This window comes from Aulonocara stuartgranti (genome assembly GCF_965226115.1).
Source record: "Aulonocara stuartgranti genome assembly, chromosome: 2".
In the NCBI taxonomy this organism is placed as follows: Eukaryota; Metazoa; Chordata; class Actinopteri; order Cichliformes; family Cichlidae; genus Aulonocara; species Aulonocara stuartgranti.
This window is the reverse complement of record NC_138940.1, coordinates 18,464,086-18,488,743: the sequence shown is the minus strand read 5'-3', so window position 1 is coordinate 18,488,743 and position 24,658 is coordinate 18,464,086. Positions and strand designations below refer to the sequence as shown.

The window sequence follows — 24,658 nt, the reverse complement described above, 5'->3', positions numbered from 1 at the left end:
ACTCAATTACTTTACGTTATCGTGTTTTACTTACACTTTTCAGTTGTAGTAAATAATATTGATTTGAATAATTAATGATTTTAGTACGAGATACTGATCAGTATAGATACCTATTTCTCACATATTTTGATTCAAATTTAAACAAAAATATTAAGTACATGCAAAGAAGGTATTCTGTGAACCACATACTGAATTTCTTGTCTGAGATAAATGTAAATAAATACCTTAATTTAACACAAACACATACGTTAACATTTTAGACATTTATTTCAATTTATCAAACTCAAATAATTACTAAAAGGATATTCATAGATTTTATCAGGCTCATCTAACTTATATTTATAGTGATATTTACTAAGCCTCTGAATTACTTTTTAGAGTGGCCTTCTTTAGGGCTTATTTGCTGATGGGCAGTGCATCATCAGCATGTTGCAAAGCGCCGAGGTAGGTTAAAGCATGCCAGGACTTCTGGAGGGCCCTTGTCCCAAATAGTTCACTCCCCAAGCAGTCACAATTTACCACACAGTATCACTTCAGCTTCTCAGCAGCAGAGGGCACTCTGTGTGAAGCAGGTGTTTATGAATATATACATTTTTACAATGGACAGTGCAAATGTTTCTTACTGTTGACCAAACATTTGTCATCATGAATACTCATTCATATCTTGCCTGCTAAGCTACAATCACAAATTTTCAGATTTCTCTAAAAGAAGAATACAGAGACACAAAGATGAAAAATTTTCTATTACTTGAATATAACTGAATCAAAAGTTACAATGCATAAGATTTTTATAGAACATGGTTTTTGAAGTATGACTTTTTTCAATAAAACTTTTTAATAGAACTGTTTTCAGAAACTTTAAATCTTTAAAGGTGTTGTTTTCATTCTAAACGCAGTTTTCACATATGAACTGCAGAAAATGTAAGGAGAGGTGCAAGGTTAACCTTTGTCCCATTTAGGGGTTAAAGTGGGCAGGTGGATGATCTCCAAGATCTGGTGTAGCAGTGCAGCATGAAGAAATGACTCACTTTACAAATCATCATTTCTGTTGTGAGCTCCAGGAGATTTGCTTTCTTTGTGGACCGGCCGCTGTTCTGGGGTTTATGGGACACCAGCTCTGTGGATTCAACCATCAACAGTCTGTAGTATGTAGAGTACATTACATGAGCCATCATGGCGGCTTTCCAACTCGTGGTCAGTATACCTATAAAATGGAATTTGACCACGGTTACTAAAGAACATCATCAACTTAAATTCAAACAGATGTCCCCTTCCATAGTTCTTCTAGAAACCGGTCCTGTTACATAACACACCAGGGCACTTACTTGGAAGTACTTAACAATTCAATTTCATTTTAATGTTTAACAGGACAGAAAAACTGCATGTACAAAATATTCAGTGAAATTATAAAATTCTCTTAAATGTTTGGCAATTTTCTCTACAAATGCAGTTTCCAATCTTTGTGTGTTTCCTCTCAGAGTGATACTTCTACCACTGTGTCTCTGTTTGCGCTGTGGCAGGCAGGATGTAGGACCCAAACGCAGGACTCACAACACATGACTATAACTGAAAACAGCAGTTTCATTGCTGCAAAGTCCTCCATAAAATCAATTCACAAAAAACAAACCAAAACCATGAACATGGAAACTCACAACTGAAACACTGGGAAACTGCAAACTCAACCTAGACAACAAGAAGACAGACCTGGAACTGAGAGCTAGGAATTAGACAGGACCACAAGAGAAACACACAGCAGAGAGCATGTACAACACAACAACAGACAGAGGAAAACACATAAGCTCTGTCCCAAAGTCTAGGCCGCATCCTTTGGAGGAGTGACGCTGAAAAACTAGTTCATGCATTTATTACTTCCAGGCTGGACTACTGTAATTCATTATTATCAGGATGTCCAAAAAACTCCCTGAAAAGCCTTCAGCTAATCCAAAATGCTGCAGCAAGAGTACTGACAGGGACTAGAAAGAGAGAGCATATTTCTCCTGTTTTGGCTTCCCTTCATTGGCTTCCTGTTAAATCCAGAATTGAATTCAAAATCCTGCTCCTCACATACAAGGTCTTAAATAATCAGGCCCCATCTTATCTTAATGACCTTGTAGTACCATATCACCCTATTAGAGCACTTCGCTCTCGCTCTCCAGGCCTACTTGTTGTTCCTAGAGTATTTAAAAGTAGAATGGGAGGGAGAGCCTTCAGTTTTCAGGCCCCTCTTCTGTGGAACCAGCTTCCAGTTTGGATTCGGGAGACAGACACTATCTCTACTTTTAAGATTGGGCTTAAAACTTTCCTTTTTGCTAAAGCATATAGTTAGGGCTGGACCAGGTGACCCTGAATCCTCCCTTAGTTATGCTGCAATAGACATAGGCTGCCGGGGGATTCCCATGATGCATTGAGTGTTTCCTTTCCAGTCACCTTTCTCACTCACTATGTATTAACAGACCTCTCTGCATTGAATCATATCTGTTATTAATCTCTGTCTCTCTTCCACAGCATGTCTTTTATCCTGTCTTCCTTCTCTCACCCCAACCGGTCGCAGCAGATGGCCGCCCCTCCCTGAGCCTGGTTCTGCTGGAGGTTTCTTCCTGTTAAAAGGGAGTTTTTCCTTCCCACTGTTGCCAAAGTGCTTGCTCATAGGGGGTCATATGATTGTTGGGTTTTTCTCTGTATCTATGAAGCGCCTTGAGGCGACTTATGTTGTGATTTGGCGCTATATAAATAAAATTGAATTGAATTGAATTGAATTGAACCGGCCTTCGCGGTCTACGTGGGCCGGGTCCTTGGAAGACCGAGAAGGCCGGAAGTGTGAGGCTGTAAAATGGGACGGTCTAGTCTTCAGATTTGCGTCACTGCTGTCTCGGTGGAGTTTAATAAACTCAGCTAATAAACTCTGCTCCTCGCTATCTAAAATATAACAGGACACTGGTGTAAATTCTCAACCGTCTCACACTTCTGTTTAATCACTTTCTGTTTGACGTTTATGCAGCTTTGTGAAAACCCCGGAGGAACCCTCCCGAGGGATTAATAAAGTTTTATTTAATCTAATCTAATAACTTTGATCTCAGCCAAACCGATTTACTCAAAAACAAATAAAACACTGAAAAAAGTCAAACAATTACATTTTTAAGTTATCTGAGTAGCGAGTAGTATGTTTAACCTGAGTAGTGAAAGACCGCGGGGGTCAGTCTGTCAGAATCTGTGCTTGGCTCAGTAAAGAAGCTCAGAGATGTTCTTTTCACTTTGAACCCTGGATCAGAGCCCTTACATTTACCTTACAGTGCTCATATCATCTATATTCTGTGCATTTCTTCCAGTGGTTTGTTAGCGCTCTGCCTTGTTTATTACCAAATACTTTTAAGTAAAGCAGACACACATCCCAGGTGATTTAAAAAGTATTGTTATCGTGTTTACCCAGATTGTCACCATGGTTATAGGAACAAGACTTTCCAATGATGAATAAAGGCCCAAGTTAATAAAAGCAAAGGAACAAAGAAAAGTGAAAAAGACTCAGCTGAGCTAAACATTTGTGTTCTTACTTCGACCAGTGTAGAGTTGAATATTAATCAGACTGTAACAGTGTTACAACAGCAGTGCTGTTCTGGTTAGTGGCTGGGATCATCTGTATGTTTGTGTCACAGTTTTCCCTGCGACTCCTGTCTTTAGCCAAAGTCCAATGATCTTTGGTGACCAGTTTCAGGGCAGTTACACCTGCAGCTACAGTAACTATTCAAGAAATGTGTTCTGCTCTTGATCAAGCAAAGGATTTCAAGACTTATTCTTCCATAAGACAAAGCCCAGTTAGACAGGTGAGTGTGCACTGACTGAGCCTCAGGTCACATTTCAGGTAAGTCTTTGTTGTTCTTGTCAGGGAGGTGAGAGTATTCAGTTTCTTCACAGGGTCGAGTTCCTGTAAGCGTTCTTGTGCAGGTTTCAGCTTGGCTAAGTGTTTCTCTGTCTGCCGATGATATTGTTATTGTCTAACTTTGTAGTGACACAGATACACACTGTGTGCATATACATCTTCCATCTGACTCAGTCGTTCTTTGCTTTTGTAAGCTGTTATATGTGTGTGTAAAAACAGTTAATGGGAACAACAGGCAAATAAGATACAACAGGTATTTACATAAGATCAGAGCTTTAATGCTATTTGTGTAAGCATCAATCATACAGCCATTAGATGTCAGCAATGGTGGGTAAGTTACTTTAAAAAAGTAATTAATTACTAATTACTTAATCAATATTGTATTTAAAATACTTATCTAATTACTGTGTCTGAAAAGTAACTTAATTACTCAATAACTTCTTAAAATCCCTATAAACCTTGAGTGGACAAACAATAGAAATTAAACTCTTTAAATAATAAATATTTTTTTTAAAGACGAAGACTCTACAGTACGCAGTAGTGGCATCTCTTCCACAATGTAGTCTGCAATCATTTTTTAAGCTCACCTTCAGACACTTTCTGTGCTGCTGAAGTAAAATCAGTTTTTGCTACTTAGCAGGAGTTGCTGTGGTGTTATCCATGGATGATGAACAAGGATCACTTAGAAGTGTTCGTCTATGCTCTCGTGTCAGGCGCTTCAGTAGATTACTTGTGCTATTAACAGCAGCCGATAGTTTTTACATATTGCTGTAATGTTCTTGTCTGCTTGTTTCAGAAAAGTGAAGAGACGGGAATATGTCCATTTCATAAAACAGCCACTCGCTTCAACAGAGTCCGACAGCTTCCGCTTTAGAATATGACTGTGCAGCAAACTGGCGCGAAATGACGTGCAGCTGCACTACAGCGATGTTAAAGCGGCAGAGTTTACTTTTACCTTTAGAAAATAAATTATTGAAATTAAATAATGATATTCAGCGAGTTTAATTATTTTACAATGTAACGCAAGTACATTGTAAGTAACTGTAATTAAAATACCTAAAACTGAACAGTAATCAGTAACTCTACTTTTTCAGTGGAAAAGTAATTTAATTACAGCATTACTAAGTAACGCGTTACACCCAAGACTGGATGTCAGACACCATGAATAATGGTCGTGTCCAAATTCATGGGCTGCATCCTCCTGAGGACGCATTTGTAGGCCTATTAAGTCATAGCGATGCGCCGAAGGCTGGCCAAATTTGAAGACTCTCTGCTGAATGCAGCCGACAAATGTGTCCTCCTTTTCCCCGAATTTGAAGTATGGGTCAGGTGTGTCCTTCGTGGCCCACCATATCCCAGAATTCATAGCACAGCCCAGCCAATTCCAGTTTTCAACAATGGCGGCCGCTACTAAGTTTTAATATTACTCTTATTAATCTTTCTGGGTCACAAAATAAACTTTTAACATATTTTCAGGCAAGAAAGTAGGTGTGTAAACTTCAAATATCTGCTCGGTTTATCAAGACGTCCAACGTTATTGGAGACGTCTGTTACCCACCAGCTCGATAGCTAGCCGGGAGCTCGAGGGTGACTAGAGCCGCTGAGAATGGCAAACTCCTGGCACATCCTTTTCAGATCTCCGCCAACTTTTACTACTCAGGTTAAACGTAATATATAAGTCACTTAGACAACCTAAAAATGTTATTGTTTGTCCTTTTTCAGTGTTTTATTTGTTCCTGAGTAAATCAGTTTGGCTGAGATCAAAGTTATTAGATTAGTTTAGTAAGATTAGCAAGAGATTAGTTTTTACACAGCTGAGTAAACGTCAAACAGAAAACTGATTAAACAGAAATGTGAGGTGGTCGAGATATAACTCCAGTGTCCTGTTATATTTTAGATAGCAAGGAGCAGACGGCCAAGTTTATTTAACTCCACCGAGAAAGCGATGACGCAAATCTGAAGGCTAGACCGTCCAATTTCACAGCCGTTTACTTCCGGTCAACCTGACTGAGGATGCAGCCCATGAATTTGGATACTTCTAAAAATGGTGATCACAATTCAAAACATAGATCAGTATGTAAGTAAAACATCTCTACAGGTCTTTTCTCAGCAGTGTGATTTCCATGTCATTCCTTTATTTCACCTCTATATCAGAGACATGCACACCATGTTTGATGACTATTACAGTGACTTTGTTAGTGTGTCAGACTTTCACAGCCTGCATCAAAGCAAAGTATAAATTCACATGTGCACATTTACACATGTGGCACAGTAAGAATATCTTCACCCATGGAAGGCTCAGAATTTGATGGTAAATAATGTTCAGTATATTAGGCACTAGAGGTCGAGGATCACACGTAGTCTGCGACAGTTTAAGAGGAGTTCCCTCACAAGTCCAAAACACTCACCTCCTCCCACTTTCACAGTGGGTTTGCTCATTTTTGTTTCACAAATTTGCATTGCTCTTAACAGGTGTTGATCGGGTGGCAATCAGTGGTTATACTGTTAACCTTTCTGTTTTGATAAAAGAGCAAAGTCACAACATTCTCCTGAAGAAAGAATTGTTTATTTAGATTATATCCATGTATATTTAATACACGACACAATTTCAGTTTAAAAAACTGCGACCGTACATCAGATAACATTAGATTAAAAGACCTGAATGGAATCCAAGATGAGCCAAGTTGGACATAAACCGTGACATATTAAAAAGTAAATTATGCTACACTTCTTGCCAAGAGGGAGATGACAATCAAGTTTTATTACATATATTAAAAGGATCTCCCGATTGTGTAGCTGTGTGTGGCCAGAATGACCAACACATACAGTGGGCACTCTGCATATTAAGGCATCACAGGTGTCAAGCACACTGATTAAATGATGAAGAAACAGTGCAATTCGCATCCAGTAATTTCATGTCCTGATACATGCAGACACTTTTTATAAACCACATATCAAAAAAAAGGATTGGTTGCTGGTAATTGCACACCTCATTTGATTTGTCAACACATTTCCAACCATCTCCATTAATGTTAATGACTTTCGGGTGCCCTTGCAGTGGAGCGGAGCCATCTCTCTGGTGAAATGCACCGATAAAATTTACAAAGTGAGCAATAATGGATGGTTCTTTCTTTTTGTACTGGGTGATTAGGCTAATGTGCTTTTAATTGGTAGACGTGAGCGTCTTTTGTTAAGGTTTGCAGATTTAGTGCAACAGAGTAGACAGGAGATGCTTTAAACAAAGAACGGAAACGCACCTCAGTTTTCAGTTTTTTTCCTGGAACAATTTAAAATTATTATTATTATTATCATTTACCAATCTATGAATTTTCAAATGTAATAATCGGCAAAAAACATTTTTAGCACATTATCATTTTTTGATTGAGATATTAAATTACATTCGATTACTTTCATTTCTGACCAGAAAATATTGCTTTACTTGTTGAATGTTGAATGATTAATTTCTGACTTCTCAGTAAAGGCCAGTGTGTTGCCTTCAATTTGTGAATAAAAATATAATTTCAGTTCAGTAAATTTAGTAATTTGTTCTTTCAAAGATGTTTTTGACAGATTTCTAAAATATTTGTGTTTTGTTCTTATGACAGACGTTTAACAGTGTGGCATTATGTATTTGTTACATTTGAAGAAACAACAATGAAGTTCTGGATACTTTCTCCCCTCAGATACTTACTGTACACAATAAATATTTTATTTGTATTTAAATGTAATTGCTTACATTTTGTGGCTTATATGTTTGTTTGTTTATTGTTATTTTTTATTTGTTTATGTTTATTATTAGTAATTGTATTCTACCATGTTTCCTGTTCCTTCCTTTCTTATTCTTTCTTTTTCGGTTTCTTCTGGTTCGCAGTATTTCTGTTCTCTTCTGTTTTGTTTCTGAATTCAGTAAGAAAGTGAAAGTATTATAAATTTTTTATTGATGACAAAAATACAGATTTTTCCCCCAACACCACTCAGGGTTTAAAAACAACACAACTCAATAACTGCCTTGGTTCAAGTAGTAAATTAGATTTAAATTACATAAGGTAATGGACTGCTAAATTACTGTGTTGCTTTTTTAGGACTCTTGCTCATCATCATATTTATAAATAATCTTTGTTATAATTTATTAAATGCTTTGTTGTTTTTATGCAGATGACAGTTATCTATTATACTTCCTCTGTTACACTTCTCCGTTTTGGCTTTGATGTAGTTCAGTCCAGTTTAACTCAGCTGGAGTTCAACGTTCACATGACTGATAAAGAGAAATGTAATGTGCTGTCTCGGCTAAAAATTCTGAAATACCCTTTTAGACACATGTAAATGTTGACCTTTAATGTTTAGCTCAGTTGTTCTCTTTATCTTCACTGTCTTAGGGTTACTTGCCTTGAGTTGTCTACAGGTCAAACGGTAAGCAAACTTCTCCAGATCTTCTCAGCTGCAAACACAGACTTACTTTGTAGTATAAGGGTATCTGCTTACCCTAACGTGGCAGTCAGGATAACTGGTCGCATCGACTTGTTAAGTTAACGCAGGGTTCACCCTGTGTGTCCACATGACACGAGTGGTCATCAACTCGAAACTGGGCATTCCATTATCCATAGTCTTCCCAGGAAAACGATCCCTATGAGAACTACAGCAGAAACATTAGAAAACAGTCATTTAAAATCTATCATGAACACAGAACACATGACTGTTGTAAAAAGGTCAAAAGACGATTGTTAGTCATTAACATGATTTATTGCACAGAATGGTAAACATTTTCATTCCAGTTAAATATGCTGGCATTTATTTCTAAGAGTGCACATTAGAGTTAAAGTGTTAATGTGAAACAGGTGCACCAGTCTCAGGAAGCCACGCCCACTCTGAGAGGAAATAAGCAGAGTACGTACTGAGCCATACACTCATACACATACACGGACTTAGACTGGGAAGAGGAGAATAGAGATAGCAGGAGGACAGGGGACCATGACCAGGTCATAATTTATCATTTCAGTCTAGCTCCAGCGAAGAAACACTTTACTTACTGCGATGATGTGATGTGCTCTTTATGAATGGACCTGACAAATGCCTATAAAAGTTGAGCGCTGCATACCAACTATGCCTTATACTTTATTTGCTGTGGAGGCTGTGTACTTCACTATTTTATGTATTCAGTTATTAAATGGTAAATGGCCTGTATTTGTATAGCGCTTTACTCTACATTCAGTCATCCACACATTCACGATGGCAGCTACATGGTAGCCACAGCCACCCTGGGGCGCACTGACAGAGGCGAGGCTGCCGGACACTGGCGCCACCGGGCCCTCTGACCACCACCAGTAGGCAACGGGTGAAGCGTCTTGCCCAAGGACACAACAACCAAGACTGTCAGAGCCGGGGCTCGAACCAGCAACCTTCCGATTACAAGACGAACTGCCAACTCTTGAGCCACGATCTCCCCAACAGCCATTACCCTCCTTGTGTTATTTCTCTTTGTACATGTATAAAAAACTATAGTGCCATTCACTCTCATAATTTTACAAACATCTGTTGTCATATTCACAGAAAAAGAAAAAGGATCCTGGAATAAACAGCAGGAGGAGATAAAAATTGTCAGAAGTATTCACTGTAGGAGAATTTAAGCCAAATAAAATTCTTGGTCACTGCTAAGTTGAGCTAAAATGAGTTTCATTTGTTTTTTTTGCTTTATGTTTTGTTGCATACATTCTGGATATTGTGTTCACTTCTTTGAAGTCTGTTAAATAGAAAGTTCTGAAACATTTGAGGCTTATTTTGCATAATATTGGGCCTCATAAATGTAGCTTCTTTGACTTGCAGAGCTTTACCGTTTGACAGCTGTTTGTATAATGATGACCAGACGCATCTTCATTTTGGACCAAACCATCTTTATCAGTTTTGAAGGAGGGTGTTTCCTACAAGTGCAGCCACAGCTGTAAAACTGGAACAGATCAACAAAAGAAGTTTTAGTGTAAGTAATGAGTGTCTTTTGTTTACAGCAGCAACATCAGCCAAACATTTAAGTTGTCACAAAGTTTACAGTTTTCAAACATTTTTGTTTAAAACGTATAAATGGAGTATAATTTTTCCAGTAATTTATGACCAATGTATAACCATGTTTCTTATATTGTGATGATTAGTCTTAGTAATAAAGTTCAACAAACACCCAAGATGGAATGACCTCCTGAAGAGCACAAATGACAGACTATGAGCTTGTGGGGATGTTTAATGTATTTTAATTCATAATTTGAGAGAGACAAATTAGCCAATTCCAATGTAAAAATTTATCTGCCTATTAAAAAAAAGAAGATAATCTTCTCACAAACTGGTGTTTGATTTTGAAACAGGAAAAAAGTGGGGAAACAACTGAAAAGACTAACATTTGAATAAAACCTGAAAGCAAGTAAATACTTTACAATGGGGCAAAAAAGTATTTAGTCAGCCACCGATTGTGCAAGTTCCCCCACTTAAAATGATGACAGAGGTCAGTAATTTGCACCAGAGGTACACTTCAACTGTGAGAGAAGGAATGTGAAAAAAAAAAATCCATGAATCCACATGGTAGGATTTGTAAAGAATTTATTCGTAAATTAGGGTGGAAAATAAGTATTTGGTCACCTCAAACAAGGAAAATCTCTGGCTCTCACAGACCTGTAACGTCTTCTGTAAGAAGCTTTTCTGTCCCCCACTCGTTACCTGTATGAATGGCACCTGTTTGAACTCATCATCTGTATAAAAGACACCTGTCCACAGCCTCAAACAGTCAGACTCCAAACTCCGCCATGGCCAAGACCAAAGAGCTTTCGAAGGACACCAGGAAAAGTATTGTAGACCTGCACCAGACTGGGAAGAGTGAATCTACAATAGGCAAGCAGCTTGGTGTGAAAAAATCAACTGTGGGAGCAATCATCAGAAAATGGAAGACATACAAGACCACTGATAATCTCCCTCGATCTGGGGCTCCACGCAAGATCTCATCCCGTGGGGTCAAAATGATCATGAGAACGGTGAGCAAAGATCCCAGAACCACACGGGGGGACCTGGTGAATGACCTGCAGAGAGCTGGGACCAAAGTAACAAAGGTCACCATCAGTAACACACTACAACGGCAGGGAATCAAATCCCGCAGTGCCAGATGTGTTCCGCTGCTGAAGCCAGTGCATGTCCAGGCCCGTCTGAAGTTTGCCACAGAGCACATGGATGATACAGCAGAGGATTGGGAGAATGTCATGTGGTCAGATGAAACCAAAGTAGAACTTTTTGGTATAAACTCAACTCGTCGTGTTTGGAGGAAGAAGAATACTGAGTTGCATCCCAAGAACACCATGGATGCACAGACAGGGACAGGAGCAGGATTGACAAACTGGTGCGGAGGTCTAGCTCCGTGCTGGGATGTCCTCTGGAGTCTGTGGAGGTGGTTGGTGAGGGGAGGATGTTAGTAAAGCGCATTCTGTCTCTCACAGTTGAAGTGTACCTCTGGTGCAAATTACTGACCTCTGTCATCATTTTAAGTGGGGGAACTTGCACAATCGGTGGCTGACTAAATACTTTTTTGCCCCACTGTATATGCTGCCTTATGGTAAACTTTGGTAATATTGTTTAAGAACAACACTGGCTGATGATGAAATACAGTCAGCTGGCATGGTGACACTGCCAGTATTAATCTGCAGGGCTGGACTGGGACAGAAAATCGGGCATTTTGACTAGAGACCGGCCCACCAGGTATTAAAGCCATAAAGCCTTTGAATGAAAACAAATGCTGTTGTGACATTGATGTACAGTCTTGTTGGTATATGTATGATTTCTATACATTTTACATCAGATAAAAACTTTGGTTGTAAGCTTCAGATAATTATTTAATAACAGCCAGACATTTTAAATGAGAATAAGGAAGAAAAGTATATCTTTGTGCCCCCCTTTCCCTGTTAATGCCCTACCTGGCCCCCTGGCAAAACTTTGCTAGATCCGCCCCTGCACAGTTACCAGCTGTCAGCTACGTAGAAAAAGGATCCTGGTGTTATTTGTCTGCCAGAAACAGTTCATAACTTCCCTTCAACTCATTCATGTCACCTAAAAGGTAAACCTGTTTCTCCATCACCTGTTCAGCTCTGATGATTCAGTAAGGACATCTCCTGGTTTCATCTTCATGTTTCCCTCTCACCACATATCCAAACCGATATCATGACCAGCAGTTTTACAGCTGTGGCTCCAGCAAACATCAGCTGATACTAGAAAGTAATAGTAAATCAATTCTAACAACAGCTGATCTAGCTTAAACGTGCTGCTGTTGTTTAGCACAACATCTGCTGGTTTCCGCTTTCTGGCGCAAAGTGGGCGATAAACAAACAAGAGAGCCGATCAGCTGATCATTGATCAGTTTCATGACTGAAGTAGCAACAGGAGAGGCAGGGGAGAGAATGAGAGAAGAAGAGGCAGCTGTGCAGCGTAACGACAGAATAACTCCAGCTTTGTGTCTTTTTTTCATTATAGCGAAAGTACGGGACAAACTTGTTCTTTCTCAGCTCAATAACTAACCTTATGAATAAAATAAAGTTCACTATCAGTAACATCATAGCACCCACCCAGCTGTATAAAAACTCCGTCAAGCTGGCTAGAACGCAGTACGAGTTATTGCAACTGAGGGTAAAAAGTCAGCACAACTAAAATAAACTCCACCTAAACTTGGTTTATATCTCCATACAGCAATGTTACGACTTAGATTATATCTTATAACTCATAATTCTTATGTTAGCTGCCCTCAGTAGCATACTGTCTGAAATATTCAACGGATGCAATAATTCTTTAAGTGTTATTTTTTCTTTGGTATTCTAATTTCACCGAAGTTTACTAAACTCAACAAACTTAATATTACTTACCGGGACATTTATTCTGTCCTCATTTTCTTTCACCGAAAAATTGTTTCCTGAGTGCCGTCTTTCGTGCTTGGCTCGCCTACCTTTGCTAACGTGATGCACATAGCCAGTGTTGCAAACTCCTCAGTAAGGAAAATCGCTATTGGTTGTCCTAAAAGTCGCTAGAAGTCGCTAAATGACATCATCACCTAATTTGCATAATTGGTCATGCTAATGTAACTATAACCTCTGTTGTTGGAGAGAGAAATAACATCGTGAAAGAGACATAAAGTGAGTAAAAAACGTCCTAAATGCATTTAGAGTTTATTTAGAACTACAAATTAAATTTCTTTTAGCAATTATTGGTTTTTTTAATGTCACAATTCCAACCCTGCTCCTTTACCCGGGCTTGGACCGGCAAAAGTGACCCGAAATAGGCACTCTGGTGGAGTTACTTTGTGTGCGTGTGTGTTTATAAGTAGTTTTAAACCTTGTGATCCACAAAACAGCATAAGAGTAAAAGAGTAAAAGAGAGTAAAAGCGATATGCGCTTTCACGTCTTTTTTTAGCGACTTTTTTTAGAGAAAAAGTCGCTAAGGGGTCTGAAAACTCGCTAAATATAGCGACAAAGTCGCTAAGTTGGCAACACTGCATAGCGCAGAAGCAGATGCTGCATTCACTTACACTCGGATATCTGAGCTTCACCGTGAAAACATAATCGGACATTTGATATTTGATTGAATTTTATTGTTTTGCCTTTGGTGTGGCACCTGGGGTGGCCAGTCTGGTTGGGGGGGGTGGCCTGTGTACCCCCAGGCCACCCCGCTGGACACGCCACTGTTAGAACTTACTTTTGAAAGTTTACTCTTTGGCCGCTCCACTTCTTTGAAGTGTCTCCCAGTCCCAGTGCTCTTGTTAGCATGTTTTGGTTCGTGCAACTGGTCCATCCGGTTATTGTCTCCCCAGAAACATTTCCGTTGTCTTTTTTCCTATTTCCGTTGTGCTTTGTGTGCTTTTGCAGCGTTTTTCTTTTTGCAGCATTTTTCTTTTTGCAAGTGTTTTCTGAAGTTGCAGTCCGTTTGGCCTCTCAGGGCCACCGTATTGATCATCAAGCTTGCCAGCACTGACTGATATCACTGTCTAAACACCAACATGGCTACAGCCAAAATGCTAATGCTGGGGTTTCAAAATGTGGAGTCAAACACCAATGGCTGACTCATGTTGCTATGTGAGTCTTTTGTGCACAGTCCACATTGTTGGACAAATGTTTCCCTACAACTGTAGGGATTACTGCTCTGAAATGTAGCCCTTGAATTATGTACGCAGGCCTTTCAGGCCTAAAAGCTGATATTAGTAAATGCACCTTATGGAAAATGATACAGACTATGGTGACAGCAAAGCATACATCGCCATTCCTTTAAAGAAATGAAGCAGATATGTAGGGCAGTTTGGGTTTTTGGGTTTTTTTCCCCACAGTATAGCTCAGTGTAGATAGTGCAGTGCAGTAGAAATAACCTGTTGATCACACAAGCCCAGAGGCCCGAAGCAATAATAAGATAAACATCAGCTGAAACAGAGAGGACGAGGCAAACAGGAGACAGGGAAACTGAGGAAAGAAGGAGAAAGGCACACAGCAGACTATTGTCAGGGCCCAGCTATGTGACCCAGCACTTTGAGTTTATTCTGAATGTTTGATTTCTTATATTGGAAATATGTTAAGTTCTTGTGTTGCTCATATTAGTCAGGATTTAGTTGCGTTTTAGGCTAGTTTAACCTCTGTCCGGTCATCTGTTATTCTCACCTCATGGTCCATGGATGTAATGTGTCTCTAGTCTTGGTTTTCTCATGTTTAGGTTTATGAAGGCAATTTCTTCGTGAAATTTTAAAGCCAGCAGACAACAGACCTACGCAAAGGACTATTACTTCAGTGTTAATTACCTTAAATTAAAAAAATAGAAGTAAATTTACACCCAATTCTCTGAGGAAAAAGTAAAGTGTACATTTAAACTTACCCTTGTCTATAAAGAAGACTAAGGAGGATATTTACTAAGGATGAAAATGGAATTAATGTTCACAAAAACACTGTCAGCACCTGATTCATGTTTTCTCTGTTCAATCACAAGGTGAGAAGCTCAGATGGTTGGACTGCTGAAAAGAGAGAAATCCAAAGTTATTTTAATCTTACTGAAACAATCCACTCAACACCACAACAAGGTTCCTCCGTGACTGGCCGTTCCTCCCAGTCACGGCCCTCCGATCTGAACCCGAGTGGTGTTTTGTTATTGGACTTCTGTGCAAATCACAGTTACGCTGCACAGCTGCCTCTTCTTCTCTCATTCTCTCCCCTCTCTCTCCTGTTCCTACTTCAATCATGAAACTGATCAATGATCAGCTGATCGGCTGTTCTCTCTTGTTTGTTTATCGCCCACTTTGCGCCAGAAAGCGGAAACCAGCAGATGTTGCGCTAAACAACAGCAGCACGTTTAAGCTTGATCAGCTGTTGTTAGAATTGATTTAATATTAATTTCTAGTATCAGCTGATGTTTGCTGGAGCCACAGCTGTAAAACTGCTGGTCATGATGTCGGTTTGGATATGTGGTGAGAGGGAAACATGAAGATGAAACCAGGAGATGTCCTTACTGAATCATCAGAGCTGAACAGGTGATGGAGAAACAGGTTTACCTTTTAGGTGACATGAATGAGTTGAGGGGAAGTTATGAACTGTTTCTGGCAGACAAATAACACCAGGATCCTTTTTCTACGTAGCTGACAGCGAGTAACTGTGTAGGGGCGGGTCTAGCAAAGTTTTGCCAGGGGGCCAGGTAGGGCATTAACAGGGAAAGGGGGGCACAAAGATATACTTTTCTTCCTTATTCTCATTTAAAATGTCTGGCTGTTATTAAATAATTATCTGAAGCTTACAACCAAAGTTTTTATCTGATGTAAAATGTATAGAAATCATACATATACCAACAAGACTGTACATCACTGTCACAACAGCATTTGTTTTCATTCAAAGGCTTTATGGCTTTAATACCTGGTGGGCCGGTCTCCAGTCAAAATGCAGATTTTTTTGTCCCAGTCCAGCCCTGGGCACGACACGCAGTGAATTAATCTGAGAAGGTGCATTAAAAAATAAATAAATAAACATGGCCACACCAGCAGTGCACATTGCAAATCAGCTCGCATAGACACATTAGTTGTGCAGTTTCTTAATGACGGTATCTTAGCTAACAACCCCAACTACCAGATTCAACTTGTAATTGGCTAAAAATAATTTAACCTACTGGTGAGAGGGACGTTGTTAGCTTTCCGACTCTTCAAATGCTTCAGGAGCTTTCCGCTCAGCACAGCAATCAGCACCGTGGAAATACACGGATACATCCGTAGACTTGAGACAGAATTCACAATGTGTTTTCAGGACTTTCAGGCGTATGGACCAATGTTTATTTTCTGATCAAACCAGAAAGCTTTAATGAGCAGCTGGATTTGTCTCACATTAACTGGCTGAGTTCATACCAGTTAATGCAACATCGAAGCAGCTGGAATCCACAGCTGTGCGTGTTCATGGAGCTGCATTTTCACCTGCTGGACATCACTACCTGACAAGTTTAACTGTCTTCAGAACATTGCAGAGGCCTTATTGACAGTACTTGGCTCTACATGTCTGTGTGAGCAGGTTTTTACTCACATGAAGAGTGTCCTCAGGTAGCCGTCTGAATTCTGGACCAGAGATCAGATTAACATGTGTATTAACAAACATGCCATATTGGCTCAGTTTATTTTTCTTATTGTTTTGAGGAGACCATAAATAGCATTTGCATTTTCTGTTGTACAGTTCATTTGCTGTTCTGGATAAAAAGTATTTTTTTGGTTTCAAAATAGCTGATAACTATTCGCTGATAGCTGCCAACATCTGCGAACAAATATGATTCTATAAAGTGGTTCTATATATTGTGTAACTGTTAATATATAGTGTTTTTAAATTTATTGCTAATGCAATCATATGGCACACTGACTTCTGAGGAAATTTTAGATGGCACTCGCCAACAGAAAGGTTGCCGACCCCTGGTGTAGAGGTTTACACTTACAAGGCAAGTCAACCTAGTGACCCTGTTTCATCTATTTGTTTATTTAAAGATCAATAAAGTTATTAAGTTAAACCTTTGGAGGCGTTTGGTATGGTCATTCAGGATAAGTAATCTTGAAGTACAGAGGGGGGCTGCTAAGGATGCTGGGCAGGTCTCCTTCAGGACCCGGTCCAAAGCCAGAGGCAGCTTTCGATTTTGCTGGGACAGAATAAACAAGTATTAATGTTACTAAAGCTCATTACAGTTTATAAGTGGGATTTGTTTTGTGTCCAAGACCTTGAAGTAAATTTTGTTGATTTTTTGTGGTGCATGAAAAGGTATTGTTACATACAGACTGCCAGCTGGGCCCTGTTTCAGGAAGCCGGTTTAGTGGAAAAACTGAGTAAGTATACCCTGAGTTAACGAAAACTCTGGGTTTTCGGTTTCACAAAGCGAGTTCAGATGAAGCCTCAGTGAGTCACTATGACGACACACTCCGTGAAGCTAACCTGCCCCCTAGCAGGTTTACTACAACTAACCCTGACTGTCTCCGCCCCTTTGTCAGAAACCTGACAGTAGGAAGTGTCGGACATGGCGTGCCCCGTCCTTGAAGAGCCAGTAGATCGTGAAGCCCAAATTCTCCGCAGAGCTCTCCGCCGGGAGAGAGTGATCAGAGCGCGTTTGGACATTTTATCATTTCCTGATGATTTTCTGTGTGAACGTTACCGTTCTTCAGCACAATCTATAAGTTATTTGGATAACATCCTCAGGCCATATATTACGCATGTGACACATCGTGGACATCCTCTCAGTTCTGTACATATTATTTGTATTGCACTTCGGTTTTTTGCAAACGGGAGCTTTCTGTATAATATTGGTGACGCTGAGCACGTTTCCAAGGCTACCGTCTGTCGGGCAGTCAGGAATGTTACAGTTGCACTGAAACGTCTCCTGCACTCGTTTGTGGTGTTCCCCGGTCATAGACCCACAAGATTTATCAAAGAGGGATGCCACAAAATTGCAGGTATCAGGGTGACCAAAACTTAATATATGATGTGGTGATACTTGAACTACTACTTAAATTTTACATTTATTCTCACGGTTCCCAGGCGTGATTGGCTGTATAGATGGCACTCACATTCCAATCATTGCTCCTTCAGTAAATGAAGGAGACTATGTGAACAGGAAGTCTTTCCACAGCATTAATGTACAGGTACATAGTTCCCTGTAGCATTTCAAACTAACAAATTATTTCATTATAGTAATGGATGCTAATTTGTGTTCTCTGCACTGTGAAGATCATATGTGATGCTGCCAACATTATCACAAATGTGGAAGCCAAGTGGCCAGGCTCTGTCCATGACTCACAAATATTCCGTGAATGTACACTGAGCACAAAATTTGGACATGGTGAGTTGAAAATACTTTAAAATATATAAAGACCAATTGCTACAGGGACATTTGAACTGAAGTGTATCCTTCTGTCTTAGGAGAGTTCACTGGCTACTTGCTTGGTGATAGGGGGTATCCATGTTTACCCTATTTGCTCACCCCTTACCCTGACCCTGAACCGGGCCCACAGCAGCGATATAATCTGGCTCATTGCAGGACAAGAGCCAGAATTGAAATGACTATCGGAATGCTTAAGGCCCGGTTCCAGTGCCTGCAAAGACTCAGGGTCACCCCAGAAAGGGCATGTGACATTATTGTGGCATGTGTGATTCTTCACAACATTGCCACAATTAGAGGAGAACACTGTCCTTCTGAACCAAACATCAGCAGTGATCCAAACCATGAACATCCTGACCCTCCCACGGACATACAAGATGGAAGCGCAGTCAGAGACACCATATGTCACAATCATTTCCTTTGACCCATCACCTCAACATGTTGAAAGAAGAATAAACAGATTTTTTGTTCAACTGGCTTTATTGGTCGCCTGTATTTCCTGTACACAAAGTATTAAAAGATGTAAACCTCATAAAGTGTCTCTGTTGCTTCCTCATCTGTAACAGCTGTCAATGTTTCTTCATTATTTTCCTGTAGTAAAGAAATAAACAACATTGCTGTTCTACTGTAAACTCATATAATCTGTGGAGTATTACTCACGACTGCATGTTGGTCTGGCTCAACAGGAGGCTGCACCAGATGCAGTACACCACCACCATCAACTGATAGAATATGAGGTTTATACAGGTCACTTATAACTTACAAGGGACCAAATGGCAATTAACAAACATATAGCACTCAGCTTACACTTCATTGTCATTATGCTCTCAAAGACAACCAAGACTGAGGGAAGGCAAAATCAGTAGGAAAATAACTTCACTACAAACAAATTCATTATGGTGAAGAGTTTATCAAATGAATGAGCAGCACTGCAAAGGTGACTGTGAAGAAAGGATGTATGCACATCATGTATTATTTTGAATTTACCCCCTATGTAGGCACTTGTGTCTTGCGGGGTTATTGACTCAGAGGATGTCCCCACAGAGATGCCTTTGGCCACAGGGCGCCCACTGTTTTGGCTGAGGGCCAACTGCTCAGCCTCTGTGAGTGGTGGTGGTGGAGGACCCCCACCTGTTTTTCGGGCCTCCGCTTTTTTTCTGTTGGCTATAACGGGGTCACATTTGAGCATACAGAGTAAGTGCTTACAGAAAGAAAATTAATGTAGCCTCTAACTGCAATTGATTTACATCGGACAAACAGACCAAGCACTATGGCTCATAATACAATTACACCTTACCTGTTTGGACTATATTTTTATATTTCATTTTTACTTGCTGCCAGGCACGTTTGGGGCCTGTTGGGTTGCACCTGCGCTCACATCACGTCACAAAATAAAATGTATAAAATAACAAATAAAATAACATATGATAAAATAACGTGTTAAATGGGTGGAAATCCCTAGATCAATGTTTAAATTAACACTCACGCATTGACTCTGTCGGCTATGTTTTGCCATGCATGCTCCCTTTCTTTTGCAGCTGTGGCTGTGTTACTTTTTTCCGCGGAATTTGCATGTTATCGGCATATGCTGCCATCAGAATTTCGGCCTCAAGCGCTGTGAAATACATTGACCGCGCCTTCTTTCCCTCCGTCTCCATGGTGACTCGCTTAATCTGTGCTCCGCTTATCAGGGCTTTATGTATCCTCGTCCGCGCGCTTCACTTGGGGTTGACGCAACTCCGCGTTGATTGAACTAATTGTTATCAGCCTTTCTGAAACCGAATATTCCGAGTTGGACAGTTCGGGGTTACTCAACCCTGTGTATCGTTTTTCACTCTGAGTTTTCTAAACCGGCTTCCTGAAACAGGGCCCTGATGTCTAATTGAACATTATTTATGCCTGATGTCTGTTTATCTGTGGGAAAAGCAATTCTGCCATTATGATGTGAAAACAGGTCATATAGTTGTGGATCTAATAACTCTAAAGGAGGATCAAAATAAAGTATTTAATCCCACCTTGCTTTTTCCAAGCTTGTTGACAAGTTAACTTCTTACTGTTAACCTGTTGTTAAAAACAGGTTTAGTCTGGAAACTAAATATGTTTTTTATATAACAATAACAAACCTTTGTGTTCTTAGGGGTTAGCAAAGGTTTTTATCTTGGTATTCTCCAATATTTGTGCCTTTTTTCAGCCTGTTTGATGCACCGGACCAACAAGCTAGACTCCAGCTTGTCGTCACCAAGCCGATGTGCCGAGCAGTTCAATCAGCTAACAAAGCAGCTGTTCACATGATGCAATCAGCACTCTTCTATGGAATAAAGTGTTCTTTTTACCAACACAACCAAACAGTTTACTACATAACAGGTTAGTACACGTGTATCACACCAAAAACAGTTTTTTTACCAAAGACTATTTGAAATCTTAACATCCATCAACGTGTCCGCAGGAAAAAAAAAATCTCCATGTTACAGTTACCTCAATTACATTTGGGCTTTGCTTTTCCTCACGTTTAATATGAAGTATTCCAGTCAGTGAGATGATGTGAGGGGGAAAAAGAAGGTCTCCAAAAACTGTGCCATGTCTTCCTCAGAGCCTCCACTTTTCTTTTCTTTTGTCCAAAGCACATTTTGATCTATTTGCTGCAGACACTCTGCTGATGCGATTCCCAGTCGTGGTTCAGGAAGAGCCTCAGCTATGTTTGTGGTGTAGTTGTGTAAGTAGTAAACTGTTTGGATTTTAATGAATAAAATAGTGCTGATCACGTCAGTGCCACTCCGTGCAGCTGGATCAGAGTTTCTGACTCCAGATCAACCTGTCACCTGACTCAAACAGGGTCACACAGTCCTCATTCATGAAGTGCTTTACAAACCCAAACATTTTCCCATTTAAGTGCAGATAGGCAAACAACATAGAGCCACTACTGCTAAAGAGACAGACAGTGAAAGTGGACAGTATATCTTTAGTTTCTTAACATAAAACTCATTTTTGCAGTTAAGGGCAGCACAAAAGTGATCCCATTAAACACATTTTTACTTTCCTCTGAGTTATCTGTTTCTTTCACTAGTTAGACTGACATTCGTTAGCTATTAGCTGCAACCACCCCAAGAAGAAGGGTTACATCTCCTGGGTCTAGGCGCGGCTTGCCCCTCTGGGGGCGGGGGTACCTAGACCTGGGATATGGAGTATGTTTGGGGAGTGTGACTGTCTGTGCAGTGTCTATTTGTGTCTGTCTACACGTTGGGTGAGTGCCGAGTATTTGGTTGTGTATATGGGGTGGGGATCCACGTGCGCCTGTTCGTCTGTGTCTATATGTCAGGTTGGGTCTTAGACTCAACCTCTCTGGGTACATCTCAGGCCCTCCAAAGTACGGAGGCCTATCTCCCCTCACCTCCTTTTTGAGCACACGCATTCTGTAGACAAAGATATATACATGAAAACTTGATTTTTAAGTTTTGTTTTTTTTGTTCTCTTTTTTTCTTTTGTTATTTCAATTATATTGGCATGTTTGAAATAAAACTATATCTATCTACCACACTCCCTGCCGGTGGCTGATGCCCTCAGACGTTGGTGTGTTGATGGTCCTTGTCGACTGGGGCTGGGTGCTCATGTATGTACCAGCTCACTCCTGGTGGCCGATTGGCGGGACCTGGCGCCTGTGGCCCGGCTGGGCCCCTTCCAGGGGTTGGGGTGCCCTCAGGCCTCTAGCCTCTGGGCCTGAAGCTCGGTCCTCTCTGGCACAGCTGGCTGCCGGCAGAGCCCGCGGGCGAGCCACTGCACCCCCTCTGGCCTCTGCTCCGTAGCTGCTGGGTGACCTCTCGTTTGTGGTTCTACTCAGCTCTTCCCAGGAGGGTGGCACGGTTCCCCCCCTTTTGGTGGTCCTCCTCGGGTCCTCGTACTCTGGGGCCTCTGGATATCTGGGGCCTGGATCTCCTCCATACCTGCTTCATGCCCTGGGGGACGGGGCTGTGGCTCCCCACACTCCCTAGCAGATCGTTACATGGAGAAAACTTTTGAATACAAGCATGCTGATCCACACAGGTGTACACACGGGTGTTCACAGACGCGGACTACACCTTTCTTGGTTGCTGCCTCAAAGCATATTGTGCACTGTCGATCTTGCGTGCTGCACAATATCGTTTAAACCCCCACGGATCGCCATTTGGCTTTTTCTACCTTTAAAACCCGGAGAGCAGCCAAATGGCTTTTAGCTAGGCTTTAGCTTCAGCCAAGTGGAAGCTAAATTGGCTAGTCATTCATATGTAAATTGGGTCGTTATCTGGGAATTCTGGAGGGAGGGGAGTGGGGGTGTGTGATTGAGGGCGTGGGGGAGCTGCTAAAAGCTGTGCACTTCCTTTTGTGTTTCATCTTGATGCATTCTCAATCATCCAGGGAAATAAATCTCCAAAAGTCACCAACTTGGAGTGTTTCAGTTTGCCATCTTAGGGAGAAATCAACACACATGGGTGTATGTCCTTTGTTGCTGAGATTTATTGATAAAAACAGTACAAAAAACCAACCATTTGTACACATATTTACAAATGGCCTGCTGAGTGGTGCATGGAGCATGTTCATTGGTTCATGGACCTCCCTGAACTAATGGCATTTATTGCAATTGTCATCTTGCGGGGGATTAACAGGGTTCCATCTCTAAATGACTGCTGGTGGGCAAACCTGGGAAACCCACAGATAATTGGAACTATGGCACGAATCATGTTATAAAACACGGCGACTGGCCAGCGCCGTGTTCCTCTGTGGACAGTGTACTCCCGAACCATCTGGTCCATCACATCCACGCCACACTTTGTTTTGTTGTAAAGGGAGACAGTGTTTGGCTTCCTTTTGGTGGTGTTATCAGTCTGAACCACGCTGTGCATGCTGCTAAGAATATAGACTGTCTTCTTCCGTTTGGCCGCATACGCCGTCAGTGTGGCAGCAGAGGTTGAAAACACCTAAGAAATAAGATAAATTGTTATTTCCATAGCCCTTTTACACACAATGAAACACATAAACATAGAACCACAAAAGACCTGTAACATACCTGAGTGGTGAATTCATTGCGATCTGTCTGTCTAGTGGATTGAGGAATTTCCCTGCGAATCCTGTTGACTGTGCCGAGGATGGTGGTTTTCCGTCTAAGAAGTTTTTGTGCAAGTGAAAGCGATGTGAAAAAATTGTCCTTGGTAACATTTCTGCCCTTGTCTAGGAATGGTTCCATCAGCCTCATTACTACATTTTCAGAAAGTCTCTCCCCAGTGGGACGATTGGGGTCCTTGCCAAGATATGGGAAGACATTGCAAATGTACTTGGATTTTAGGTCGCAAGCCACCCAAAACTTGATCCCAAACTTGTCAGGTTTACTTGCAATATACTGCAGGAAACAGCACCGAGTCTTTGATGGGAAAAGCTGTTCATCAACGGTGATATGTAGACCAGGGTTGTAGCACGTGATGCAGTTGGTGACAAATGATCCCCACACACTGGAAATTGCAGCAAACTTGTCAGTCTTTGCTCGATCACAGCGGGTGGACTTGTCATCAAAGCGTAGGTGTTGCATGATGTTTTGGAAGCGGTTTCGTGCCATAGTTCCAATTATCTGTGGGTTTCCCAGGTTTGCTGACCAGCAGTCATTTACAGATGGAACACTGTAAACCCCCCACAAGATCACAATTGCAATAAATGCTATTAGTTCAGGGAGGTCCATGAACCAATGAACATGCTCCGTTTGCTGTGCATGTTGAATAGTCCATTCTTGAATGCTACGAAGCATGTCAAGAGTGATGAAACACAGGAAGCTCTGAAGGCGACTCGAGATACTTCTCCTGGCCTTAGCCGTTGGCTCTCCATCTGCAGCGTACGCTTCTATTGGGGTGAAAGGGAGACAGGTCCCCACATGTTCTTCACGCCACACTGTGCCATCTTTCGCTGTCTCAGTCCCCAAACAAGCTCTCTTTTTCGGTGGAGAAGCAGTCTCCTCATCTGCAGTGTGAACAAATTCAAATTGTGAGCAAAATGGGAAGGTCAAACAAAATCACAAATGCATGCATAGATACTAATTATAATTCCAGTATCTCCTCCTCTGTATCAGAATAATGTCTGAAATATCTTACTTACTAACTACATCCACTTACTTGTTTGAAATGAAAAAGGAAATAACATGAAATGAAACTAACCGCAAGACTGATCAGACAGCTCTGAGTCCGAATCCGGCTGAACTTCTAGGTCTTCTCCATCCGAGTCACAAGGGTCGACTTCCGTCAGGATCATTTCCAAGGCCTGCTGAGTGGTGAGTCTTCTCTGCATTTTCTTTCCGCTGACGGCATATGCGGCCAAACGGAAGAAGACAGTCTATATTCTTAGCAGCATGCACAGCGTGGTTCAGACTGATAACACCACCAAAAGGAAGCCAAACACTG

The 24,658-nt window shown here is 41.0% G+C and overlaps 3 protein-coding genes across 5 annotated transcripts in view; 1 reads left to right on the top strand and 2 right to left on the bottom strand.

The window, feature by feature from the left end:
- Nucleotides 1–24,658, top strand: part of LOC309688152 (uncharacterized protein) — a 180,087-nt gene that overhangs the window by 80,227 nt on the left and 75,202 nt on the right. The gene's annotated exons all lie outside the window — the stretch shown is intronic.
- The window catches only part of LOC309688122 (uncharacterized protein), a 46,054-nt gene continuing 29,244 nt past the window's right edge, over nucleotides 7,849–24,658 (bottom strand). For 2 of the 3 annotated variants that reach the window (XM_082503597.1, XM_082503598.1), the window contains 2 exons: nucleotides 9,703–9,815; nucleotides 7,849–8,507 (listed from right to left, as the gene is read on the bottom strand). In XM_082503597.1, coding sequence (XP_082359723.1) covers nucleotides 8,396–8,507; nucleotides 9,703–9,815 — 225 coding nt within the window. In that variant the 3' untranslated portion in view covers nucleotides 7,849–8,395. Of the gene's footprint in view, nucleotides 8,508–9,702; nucleotides 9,816–22,106; nucleotides 22,228–24,658 lie in introns of those variants that run through there. The other variant, XR_014270966.1, reaches the window with a different exon arrangement.
- LOC309715727 (piggyBac transposable element-derived protein 4-like) lies at nucleotides 21,163–24,545 on the bottom strand (the record flags this gene model as incomplete). Its single annotated transcript, XM_082549067.1, has 4 exons — nucleotides 21,163–21,168; nucleotides 23,108–23,194; nucleotides 23,284–24,221; nucleotides 24,416–24,545. 4 exons carry the CDS (start codon nucleotides 24,543–24,545, stop codon nucleotides 21,163–21,165), a joined length of 1,161 nt encoding a protein of 386 aa, XP_082405193.1.